This window comes from Benincasa hispida, chromosome 11, assembly GCF_009727055.1.
Source record: "Benincasa hispida cultivar B227 chromosome 11, ASM972705v1, whole genome shotgun sequence".
NCBI lineage: Eukaryota > Viridiplantae > Streptophyta > Magnoliopsida > Cucurbitales > Cucurbitaceae > Benincasa > Benincasa hispida.
The window spans coordinates 33798461-33811566 of NC_052359.1; the positions used below are offsets into that span (position 1 = coordinate 33798461).

General features: G+C 34.8%; 1 protein-coding gene across 1 annotated transcript; it reads left to right on the forward strand.

Moving 5' to 3' along the window:
* The first annotated feature begins 329 nt into the window (after positions 1-329).
* Positions 330-4071, forward strand: LOC120090111 (mitotic checkpoint protein BUB3.2). The gene is made up of 9 exons (XM_039047623.1): positions 330-662; positions 742-872; positions 974-1056; positions 1879-2145; positions 2509-2584; positions 2790-2870; positions 3225-3303; positions 3395-3495; positions 3591-4071. Exons 1-9 carry the CDS (start codon positions 543-545, stop codon positions 3676-3678), a joined length of 1026 nt encoding a protein of 341 aa, XP_038903551.1. The 5' UTR covers positions 330-542; the 3' UTR covers positions 3679-4071.
* The last annotated feature ends 9035 nt before the right edge of the window (positions 4072-13106 follow it).

Here is a 13106-nt window from a genome sequence, read left to right on the forward strand (position 1 = left end):
TATTTGGAAGCTCTTTAGTAGTCTAGACATAAACTTTAGCACGAAATTTAGACCTAAAAGAGTGATTTTAGCCCTAGATAGTTAGAGAGTATGAAGTGTTATTTTGGAGGCCGTGCGAGATCCCGAAGTGTTGACTGAGAGAATGTTTGCAACAATCTAATTAAAATTCGCAATGATCTAATTCAAAACAAGATAGCAGAAAAAGTGTTGGATAAAAATGTGCAACAATCGAATTAAGTTAAAAAGAAAATGTTAAATAAAATGATATCCTCATTGAGCATGAATGATATGGCAAATTCATAGTTCCTTAATAAATGAAAGAAAGTCGCATTTTGAAATTTAAATCTAAAACCCTTTTGGGATCACTTCTCTTCTCTCGGCTCTCCCTCGTCTTTTTCCCACAGAGAGACATCAAATTCAAAAATTCATATTTTGAAATCTTCTTCCCTCTTCCTCTCTCTCTCTCGAACTTTGTTCAGAGACCCACACAGGAAAAACCCTAATTCTTCATCTCGTTTGGCACTTCCAGATCAATTTCCGCCATGACCGCCGTTCCTCCTCCGGTTGCTGGCCGGGAGCTTTCAAATCCTCCCTCCGACGGCATTTCCAATCTCCGCTTCTCCAACCACAGTGATCACTTACTTGTTTCCTCTTGGGACAAGGTAAAACTTACTCTCTACTCTTTCTCTGTTACCTCTTCTTTTCATTTCCAACCTCATCTTTACTGTTCTTCCTTCCCAGACTGTGCGCTTGTACGACGCCAGCGCCAACGTCCTCCGTGGTGAGTTCGTACACGGTGGTCCTGTCCTCGACTGTTGTTTCCACGACGATTCTTCTGGATTCAGTGTCAGTGTCGACAACACCGTCAGGAGGTGAGGGCTTCTTCTGTAGTTTACAAAATCTTGCGGATTTCACTTTGCTGATTTTTTTTTTTTTTTTTCAAACAAGCTTCATTCTGTTTTCGTTCTTTCAGGCTTGTTTTCAACCATAATAAAGAGGACATATTAGGAAGGCATGATGCACCTGTGCGGTGCGTTGAGTATTCTTACGCCGCAGGTACATCTTTGTTGAGGGTTTGGTTTTTAGTTGAGTGTTCTCGGTTTCTACTTTCTGAAGGAAGATACGAATTCTGCTTAATTAGTCAATTGGGAAGTTTACATGAGAGTCGTGTTGGTTGATTTGGTAGGGTTCCAAAATAGTAAGTGAGGTTCAATTTTTATAACTTGTCACGAATAAGAACTAAGCACATTAGAAGCACGGATTTAGTTGAAGAATCCTTTCTTGTACGTAAGCCCACAGAAGATTTCATAAAAGCAACAGTTTATGTTAGTTGAGTTGATGAATCATTTTCTATCTTATTCAAATGGGAGTGAATGGAAAGGTCGACTTGTTGTATCAATGGAAAATCTAGTGATATTTTTACCTTACTACACTGGTTCTAATTCACCTTTTAGATGGATGAAATTCATGGAGGAAACCATAGAGCATAGTTTCTTTTCTTCTTCCTTCGTGAAATGTGGTTTTTGTTAAAATATCGTGCATACTAGCATCTCAAAAAATGTGTGTTCAGTTGAAAATGCAAGAGGAAAGGGATTTCTGATGCCAATTATTGTTTCTGGATGATAGAGTCTACAATTTGAATTTAATTGCCTGTGCAAAATATGAATTGAACTATTGTTTATGGGTTCTTTTTTCCTCTCTATTTGAACTTAGTGAATTAAAAAAGAGAAATGGCGAACAATTCTCTCACATTTGCTGGGCTGTGGTGCCAAACTTCTTTTCAAGGAAATATGCCCTACACTGCATTTTAGATATCAACTATGTATTATTGTTATCTTAATGCTGGAAATTTGACAACGTAGGTCAATGGTTTTCCAGGGCAATTAATTACTGGCAGTTGGGATAAAACACTGAAGTGTTGGGATCCTAGAGGAGCAAGTGGGCAGGAACATACTCTCGTTGGAACATATCCTCAGCCTGAACGTGTTTACTCACTTTCTCTTGTGGGGAACCGTTTGGTTGTAGCAACTGCTGGAAGGCATGTTAATGTATATGACTTGAGAAATATGTCTCAACCCGAGCAAAGGAGGGAATCCTCGTTGAAATATCAGACTCGATGTGTGCGTTGTTATCCAAATGGCACAGGTATTTATCTAACCTTTGAAATTAAATTGTTGATTAATGAACCATCTTTCTTCTTGATAAATGACCATGTCATTCTCTGTGTTGTTCATATGTATGGAATTTTGGTTGAACCCTGCCATTATATTCTCTGTTCCCTTACTGCCTAGTGCCTACTGAAACAGCTTTTCTAGTTGCATTTGTTTAAATTTTGAGGGTAGCACCTAGGATCTATTTTTAAGTATGGAAATGCTACATTCATAAGGCCTCGTTCTACTATGATTTCCATAAACTAAATTAAATTAAAACCAAACTCTAAGTAATCAGTATCATGGCTTTGGTTCTGCAATTATGTATGGATTTATAAAATCTCTTTTCTGAATGCAGGCTATGCTCTTAGTTCAGTTGAAGGACGAGTTGCTATGGAATTTTTTGATCCCTCAGAGGCTAGTCAAGCCAAAAAGTAGGTGTTGTTAGTTAACAATAACAAGAATAGTTTAAAATTGATGTGCTCTCTGTAATATGTTGAATTTCTTATGTCTTCTATATGCTTGAGCGGAATGAATATTCAGAGATGCAGAGCTTTTGATATATTTTTTTCAGCTATTTTTTCTTTATTGATAGTCTTTGAGCTGTAATTCTCTGTATGTGATTTTGTCTTTTTACAGGTATGCATTCAAATGTCACAGAAAATCAGAGGCTGGAAGGGACATAGTCTATCCGGTCAATGCTATTGCATTCCATCCCATGTGAGTTTATGGTCTATTTTGAGTGATTGATTTGGCTCGAGTGAGAGCATAGGACACTACATTGCACTTTCCCAAAATTTGGGGGGGGGGAGGAGGATCTATTTTATGAGAGGACCTTTTAAACTTAATCGATCGGTTTTAAACAATGAGTAGGTTACCATCGTGTCCTAGTTAAAATTTTAGACAATGGAAATCTTTATGGAAGTAGAGAACAAAATCTAATTGCACACACTGTCACATCACCCATAGGTGTTGAGGTCTTCACTCCCATAATAAGTTTTAACGTGAAAAGCCTTTACCTTGCTACGATATTGATCAATGATCTGTTTGGCTTCTGTTATTTCCATGCTGCAGCTATGGTACTTTTGCGACTGGAGGTTGTGATGGGTACGTGAATGTTTGGGACGGGAACAACAAGAAGAGGCTTTATCAGGCAAGATTTTTCCACCATGAGCTAAAATTTTTGTTTCTGTCCACAACCAGTACGTTTCTTAAAATTCTCTTTTGATTACTCCATCTTTCAGTATTCAAAATATCCGACAAGTATTGCAGCACTCTCATTTAGTAGAGATGGGCGGCTGTTAGCTGTAGCTTCAAGTTACACATTTGAAGAGGGAGATAAACCGTATGTTCCCTGTCTCTCTTTGACACTGTCACACACTGATGCATTGACAACTTTCTCATCGCTCTTTCTTTGCATTTTTTTTTTTAATTTTGTAGCCACGAGCCAGATGCCATATATGTGCGCAGTGTAAATGAAATAGAAGTTAAGCCAAAGCCTAAAGTATACCCCAATCCTCCTACATGATTAACATCACAGTAATCTCCCCACCCTGTGATCCATGGTTTGTCGTTCCGTAGCCCTCCACTGGTTTTCATGCTAAGAGATACTTGATGGTGGTTTGGAGCCAAGGTCCGGAGTGATGTGCAGATTGCGCCCTTAGCATCATACAAAAGAGTCCACGAGACAGGCTTTTTAAATTTTATATTTTTCTTTCTTTCAAAACTTCTGTTCTGTGTTCTTGGCGAGATGAGAGAGACAGCTTTGGATTTTGGGATGTACCCATCAGTAGTATGTTTAATGTGTACAGATGCTGTGCTTTTATAAACTTTCCTCAATTGTTGTTAAGGATATGGATAACACTTGTATTTTTCGTATATTTTTGCCCTTTCCATAACAAGTTCTGTTGATTTACCCTGACGTGTTAGTTAAACTTCGGTCCACAGAGAACATAAAAATAAAAGCAAATTTTCATGGTGGGTTAAATGATGGTTCGATCTTATTCCTTGAAAATGAATTAGATAATATTTCAAACCTTTGGTTCTTAATCCATCATATTAATTTTTTTGGTTTTTCTATTTTGGTAGTTCGATGCTAAAGTTTGTCTTAGTTTTTATCTTTTATATAATTATTTAGGACAGGTAGGGCAATAAATTTTGGTGTAATTGGAATTGGCTTGCATTGATGGATCAATGGAAATAGATTTCAATTGTTATGGTTATTTGATTGTAATTGATTGCGTTTACTTATGCATTCTACAAAGGTAATCTAATACTTATTTGGGATGTTTATTTATGAGTTGTAATTGAATGGATAAAGCAAGATTACGAAAATACCTTTCATTTTAAATTAAATTTTCAAATAACTGATGGAACTCTCATTTGCTCAAACATTTTGAAGACATATTTGGAACTCGACTGTCTTTTTCTACTTCTTCTTGCTCCATCATCCAACTGAAACTTTAGGGATTACTAACTAGGTGTTCGATCATTAGTAAGTACATCATTTTTGGTTATTATGCATTCATTAGCGATTCATTGCACACCCTGAACATGTCCTATGTTCATAATTTTTCAACTAGGGTTTATAAAAGTCGCGATCTATTTTCCGATTTGCATGACCCATGTACACGGAGTTTGAGAAACTCAAAATTTATTTGACCATGGACACTGTAGTTGCATTGAAACGACTGCATTGCATATTATCTTTGTTCTACTGAAGTGTTCTGAAGTTATCATTTGTTGTATAGATATGGTCAAATCTTTGCAGTTCATTGTTTGTTCTGATTTCGTTAAGTTACCATTTTCGTTTCCTTTTTCGTTATGGTTAGGGTTACCATTTGCAATTGCAATATGTGTATGATCAGTAAACACATGAATGAAGTTGTGACCTTGATCCCGAACGGAAGCAGTAAATATGTACCGCTAACGATAACAGTAACTCAACAATATGACTTAAAATTAATTTGTATACGTTTCTTACTTAAAAATTATTACAGAATTGACATGGCACAAATTCTGTACAAGATTCCTAAGGCCGAGTGGTATCCTGCTTAGTACATCAGTAGGTCTCATATCAAGCATGCCAACTAAAAGGAGTAGGTGACTACCTGCAGCGGAAGGATCATGTCCCAATTTTAATTTTACAGAACATTGATTACATAGAGTCCAGAAATTACGAATAAACAATCCTAATTAAGCATGCTTTTCTAACAAAAAATAAAAAGGAAGAAAGGGATTTATTGATCTTACCTTTGGAGACCAAAAATCTTCACAAATCCTCTCCGATCACGAACAAATCGGACTCTCCCTGGAACTCACAAACACACGATCACAGGAACGACAATGGACACCACTAAGAGCTCTTCCTCGTTATTCTCAAGGATGAGGATCGCCGAGAGGTGTGGGCTTTAGTGATCAATTTTGGAAGAAAGGGAGAAGGGAAAAATTTGTTTGAGAGAGAACACTATTTCTGTGGATAGCCTTCCTGGAGACGAATGTATAGTAAAAAGTCGATAAAAAAATCTCAGTCCCTCAATGTTAATGTGAAAAAAATAAAAGTTGAGAAATTAAATGGGAGTAGGTTGTTATTTAAAAATAATAATAATAATAACTCCCTCCTGTTTATTATTTTTAAAAAAAATCAAAATTCACAATTTTGATATTCAAATAATAACCACCTTAATTATTAACATCCAACCATATGTTATATTATATATAACATATAACCTATAGTTTATATTATATCACATATAATATAACTTATGGTTTGTCAATCTCTCAATTAAACTATAGTATAAATATGAATCATATTCATATTAATTTTAACCTATAGTTTTTATATGAATCACATTTATATAAATAATATTTGAATCATATTCAAATATTTATTTCTCTCAAACAAAACTTTATATTATAATGTATCACATACATTACTTTAATTATATCTCATATAATTAGTTCTGTTTAATTAATTTGAACTATTCAAATTAATCCAAAATTAATTTGATCCTCACTAATCTTTATTGAGCTAACGAGGGGACCTTATAGACCTATAGATTGAAGCTACAATGCTACTTGATTAATTAATTAAACCCTTTACTTAAATTAATCAACTTCCATTAACTTCCGGTCATTCCACTAAAGACCAGCAATTGCACTCTTCGAACTATAGATATATTTATGTATCCACTAGATATGACCAATCAATAGTGCGTTGACCTTTCACCAATTGCTCGTAAGTACAGTTGGACCAAAATTACCATTTTGCCCCTATAGTTATATCTAACTCCTTAAGTACCATTGAACAATATGTTATAGTCCAACTGTAATCGAACCCCTCTCAGGCCAAGAGAGGGTGCGGCGCCACATTGTTCAAGCCCCAAAATCAGCTCTTAAGGCAGCAATTTCTCTACTTACCCTAACACTAGAGAAGGAAAGAGTGAATTTTTTTCTTGTGTAGCTGTGTTCCTAACTCCCCAATCAAATGAATCCCCAAAATTTTAGGCATATTGAGTCGACGAAATTGGCCACTCTCACCCATGCAAATCAAATGACTGCTTTCATAGGCAGGAGTTCACAACTCACTCAGGATTCAGGTCAAGTCATCTATGGTTATTCTAGTGAAATGTAACCCTCTTCTAGCAATGGTGTAGAGAGACTATTTATTTCGTGATTCAGTTTTATAAAAACTCTTTGTATAGAATACCTTCGCTCACATGTCTCCACGTGAATGATCAGGATCAAATCACTTGTCGCACTTTACAACAAAAGTAACAACTACAAAGCTGGTCGTATTCATAATGTCACTAGGATAAGGTATCCAGCCTTATCCAGCTACTATAGATCATTTAGGTTATCACTTAAACATGATTCACCTATATGTCTCCACATACATGTTTAAGTTATAGCTTAACTTGGATCTTAGTTTATTGGTTTTTGGTTAATGTAACTAAATATCGACTAAAATACCTCTTATTTTATCAGATAAATAAATTGTTTGTACAAACACAATTACAAACTACAAGATCACGAGATTTAAGGTATCAACCCCAACACCAACATTGTTATCAAGAGAAAGTTGGAAGTTGGGTCTTGCACAATTGGATATATTTAGAAGAACAATTTTTTGTCGCTTTTTTGATCGGAATATAATATTCGGTAGTGGTGTAATTCATGAGGTCTTACTAAGGGAGATTATGGATGACAAAGAAGACTGTATGTCATTCATATCATTCAAAGAACAATTGCATAACAAAATCCAAGAGGTTAAGATAGCTTTCTCACTGATTGACCAACGTATGGACCATTTGTAGAACGAACTCCAATAAGTGAAGAAGTACTTGTCGAGCTTAGTAACGAGACAAGGACTATCTTTCAATTCATTGAATCAATCTCACTGGTTAGTACATTCAATGGTAGTTACATTAACTTTATTGTACATTGCATAATACTTGTACAGTTGTAGCGTTCGCATAGGTTGATGAATTCTTCCGCGAGAGCCAGCATCCTCAATAGAATTCTCAATATCATGAGGCAACATCCTGTGCTCCCTTTCTTGTTAATATTCAGTCGCTTGTCGATGTACAAGAGTGACTTTCAAGCCCTTTACAATCTGATCCTTCAAAAACTATTGATCCCCAAAACTATGTGGCATCCATACTTATTGCCCCTCAACATCCACCCCCTCACGAAATAGATTCCCCACATTGTGTACAAACTCTTCCACACTCCAAAGTCCAAACACATGTTGACCCTCAAAACACATCCGATTCTTTTAACAAGAATATTGAAATCCCACCCACAGTTGAATCATAATCTGAATTCCATATATCCACCACCCCCGAGGTTAGATCGACACATGACATAGAGCCCTCACTATCAATGCCACCACTATCACCATCAAAAGTCCTATTTATTGTGGACATTTAGCCCTGTTCTGATTTAGAAAAGCACCCCGGTAGTCCCAACAAACACCTAGAAGATGGATCCACCCCGTTAACCCCAATACACACCTAGAAGAATGATCCTACCCCGTTAGCATCAACCCACCATTGACAATAACATTACAAGCAGAACCCTCAACTCAAGCAGAAGATGATGTTGTGTCACTCGTTCAGGTTGCACCAAAACCTATACTTGCGCTCCCACGTTAGACTGCATGGGTGATAACCAACATGTTAACTGCACATGCTACAAGTATTTCTCGAAGCATGATAACCAACATTTTAATAACAATATACACTCTTCTCCTTTCAATAGTAAGCCGAGACATATTGACAAACACATACAATTAATAAATCTACATATAAATTGATGCATACATTAAAAAAAAATTACATTCTCACAACGAAAATAGGAAGTATAAACATATTGAGAAATGAAAAAAAAAATCACCAAAAGAACTCACATATGTGCATAAAAAAAAAACAAAATGCAGTTGAGCACATAACACATAACACATAAGATTAACAAACAATCCAAAAATAAAAAAAAAAAATCATGATAGACATGTAAATAAAATGTGAATTTACGTACTGGTTTACGTGAAGAATGATCTGATTTCGAACAACTCAGACTGCATGAGACAAACAATCAAGTGTGAACCCTAATCAGTGCAAGAAAATTAATTAAACATTTGTTTAATAAATATTGTTTCCATTTGGGTTTGCATTTTACTGTTTGAGCTTGAGTTATTGATACTGAATGGCATCCCGTTATGGCACTATGATGCGCACATACAAACTCCTTGCAATGGTATATAGATATTGTTTCCGTTGTTGTTTGCGTTATTGATTCCGATATAGCTTATTCATAAACTGATCTTCTCATTGATTGACATCTTTTAATCATTTCCCGCTAACGCACATTGAGAACCATAACGCCATCGATCCACAAATTAAATAGACGCGTAATTAGGTGAGTAATCACCGAATAGTAACTACTGCATTACATGGCTGCATATGAACATCACATGTACTTACTTATTATTTGGATTCAGTCCATTGTTAACCCAAACACAATTGAAAATGGTAAATATGTAGCTTTATGTGATCAGCGAATCACCAGGTATCCGCCCATCTTCCTCACTCATACCATGCACCTCTTGAACTATTATTATATATGTACAACTACCATTCTATAAAATTTAAAAAAAAAAAAAAAAAAAATCAAACCTATCTTCAGGGGAAAAAATGTGGTATGATACAGATAATAGTTTTGACTCATATGAGTATCTATCGACTCCTTAATAGACAAGTTCAAAACCAGAGAGGCCACCAACTTTTGCAACCATATAGGAGTCCTCCATGGATGACTCTCCGTATACAGCTGCACACGAGGGGACTGGAACCTTGGACATGGAGTCCCCCCTATCTATCACTCACTTTTTCTCCAAAAGATGGGAAGCTGCATTCACAGCCAAGTGTGAACAAGTCTTCCCCTCAAGAGGCATCCTGGTGGACAAAAAGAAGAAGACCAAGTCTCGGATGACATTAGTGATCCTCTCCAATGATTCGAAGTAGGGTGTAATTTTCTTCTTCTCTTTTGTTTGTTTTGGAGAACCACCACCCCAAGTGGGAAAAAACTTTTTGAAGAAAAAAAATTGTAAACCTATTTATTTTGAAATGTTAATATATTTTTGTTTGGGCTCCATCAATCTCACTAAGTTCATCAACAAATGAATATGTCAAGTAGTAGTAGTGAACAAATGCATAGAAAATAAGAAGACATTCATCACAGGCATAATAAAATATAACTTTATTGATACAGTTTTCGATTATATAAAACAATAGATCGAAACCCCTAAAGATTTGATCAACGATATCAATCATCTAGAACAATAATCGTTACCGATAAACCTGACCAGTGCAACAATAACTGTTGATGCGTGAGGGAAAAATTTGGAAACTTGGACAAAATTATTAGAAAAAAGGGTGTGGGTCTCATGCAATATTCAAACACAATTCAATTGATCACCCCCTCGTCTTCATTCAAATTACATTACTTATTACAGTTTTCTAACTATGGCCCACTTATTAGGAAGAATGCACAACGCCTGTACATACTATCAAATGTAATAAAATGGGTCCCACTTTCCAAATTACATTTCATATATTGTGATTAACTTTTCGTAAATATGCCCTTAACGTAGACCTGGCTTGACATGTCATTTATTTGTTCCATAATTGATGGATTTTTGTGTAGACATATGGTTGAAAGTTTATGTCCGAAATAAAACATTGCTTTTGTTTATTTTTGAATTATTAAGAACTTTAGAAGTTTAAAGTTTAAAGATTAAAATATTATATGCATCAAAGTTGTATAACCAAAATAATATTTGAACTTTTTTTCAAGACATTTGTATGGAATAAATTTGATTCTTATTTCAATTCCATAATGAAAATTTTGTATACAATGTTGTAATTAACTTACCTTCTTTTAGTATTGCTTCAAGGTTGAAATTCTATCCCACTGAATTGAAAGAGAATATTACAAAGAAAGTTTAGGGTACCCATGAATGATTCAGCTTTGTAGTGTTTAGTCTTGCTATCATTATTTGCTTTTTTTCTTATAGATAGAGAGAGAGAAAGTGGAAGGTGTGAGTTGGGTGAAGATCCAAGCAGGAATGGGGCCAAGAAGCTTTTCAAGCATGCAAAGATATCATACCATTTGCAATAATTGGGCAACATATCCAAAAGGTCAGCTTAGATTTTTTTTGCATGGTGTCTCATATCTCCTCATTTCTATGGTTTAAGCATTCTGACACATACAAAGTGACATCTTTTAGTTGCCGATTAGGATGTTTGGTGACCTATAATGGGATGAGAATATAATGTATTGTAATCCAAAATCAATGTTTGAATTGAACGTTTTAGGTCCAATTTATAATACAAAATTCATTTTGTGTCGACAGTTTTCAATCTAACCCTCTTTCTCATCGTTTTCATGTTTCACAATCTCATTTCCGTTCTGTCTTAAATTACTCACGTTTTCCAACATTCTTCTGATTCCCAGTAATCCTGATTACATTCCAATCCTCCAATCACTCCTCAACCCCACTTTGTTATTACAAGTTTCCCTTTCCCTACCTTAAAAAGCAAACAAACAAAACAATATAATCACTTTCCTTTTCTCCTTTATCTTGTCCCAAATTTGCCTTATCCCACTCCCCAAAGATATTTCATTCAAACAAACATACATCTGCTACCAACAAGTTCCCTCCTTTCCTTTCCTTTCCTTTCCTTTCTTTGCCCTTTCACTTTCCCAAGAAACAAACAAACTCATGAGACAATCTGATTCAATTTCATAATGATCAAAGGTTTTTTCTTGCATCATAGAATCCTTGAAATCTTCCCCATCCACTTTGAAGATGAAACTTATCACCATCATTCTTGGTGCAAATGAATTTAAGTTGAGCTCAAGCTATCCATAATTTGATTGATTATAGATTTAGATCACTAATTATTTGGAATCTCAAAAACTTACTGTTTTGATTTAATCAGTGATGGGATTTAAGTTATTTTTTCCCCCTTGTATAGTACATAATACAATAAGTAAATGAATCCAGAGTACAGCCATTGAATGGTATATGCCTTTAATATTATTGATTAGGTCATGTGATTGTTCTGGATTATGTAGTGAACATACCACACGCCCAATGGCTGTCATGATTCATTAAAGTTGTGGGTTCAGAAATTTGTGTTTAATATGTAAGCAAAATGCATTATTAGAAGTACTATAAATGTCAATTTTGTTGCAGCCTTATGAACTAGTAGCCATGTGCTTTTTGTTATGAAATCGAAGTTGTAAATATATATTTATAATGTATGAAAAGAGTACTGATTTTGATGAAAATTAAAGAAGAATATTTTGGGTTTAAGGCTCCCAATTGATCTGAGATTATTGTTACCTTGTCTCCCATGAATTTGCCTCATTTTCACTGATTTTGCAGTGCCAGACAATGAGCAATTAGTACTATTAGTAGATGTGATTCCCCTTGAAATATGGGATTCAATTAATTTCAGCACTACATGGAGGAGTTACATACCCAACTTTTTTCATAAATTCTGATCTTTTGTGATATCAATTATTCATGTCAATATATAGCAATCAAAATGGACATGCCATTCTTTTGATATGCATTTACAAGTTTAGAATTAAGTAAACAAGGGTAACAACCTATTGAATCATGTTTTGGAAGAACATAAATTTAGGCTATATGTTTACCGATTCGTAATGAAAATTGGTGTAATTGTAATGGAATTCTATTGATAGATCAATTGTAAATGGCTACAATCACAAACGTAATTAGATTGCTTTTGACCACATTTAGTTATAATTATGAATTTGTCACATTTACAGTTACCGTTTTCTGTCAAACAGTAATGGTAATAGTAAACATGATAGTAAATGTAACAAATTCATAATTTTCATGTTGTAACAGGTAATAATACGTTATCAACATATTATTTAAATGCAATTGTATTAAACACCTTATGCTCGTCAATCAATTTGTGTTTTTATTACAAATTTAGAAGTGGACTCCAAATGTGAGTATGGGTACGAAACATAAGTAAACAACACCAAACGTAATCAAATGGAGTCCATTTTTCATATTATCATTGATTTATTACATTTTTCCTAGGATAAACGTGACCGAAGTCCATGAATGATGGTTTATTATTTTGATATAAGATTTGTTGTAGTAGCTTGGAAGGAAGTCTCCCAGATATCTAAGTCAGAGATCTATGTTTTATGGCAGTTGAACTATACGGTCACATGTAGCTTATTAGGATATATGAGATTATAATATTGAGATATTCTCAAGAATATCCCAAGGGTTGATATAATACACATGATATGTCCTTTTTTGTTTTGGTAACCCTAATTAAGCCGTTGACTCTCTTAAAAGCAAAGAAGTTGAAACAAAATCTCATCTTTCTTTTTTTTTTTTCA

Coding starts and splice junctions, on each gene's coding strand:
- LOC120090111 (XM_039047623.1), top strand. CDS start 543: ATGACCGCCGTTCCTCCTCCGGTTGCTGGCCGGGAGCTTTCAAATCCT. Junction 873..973: donor GTCGACAACACCGTCAGGAG/GTGAGGGCTTCT, acceptor TCGTTCTTTCAG/GCTTGTTTTCAACCATAATA. Junction 2,871..3,224: donor GCTATTGCATTCCATCCCAT/GTGAGTTTATGG, acceptor TCCATGCTGCAG/CTATGGTACTTTTGCGACTG.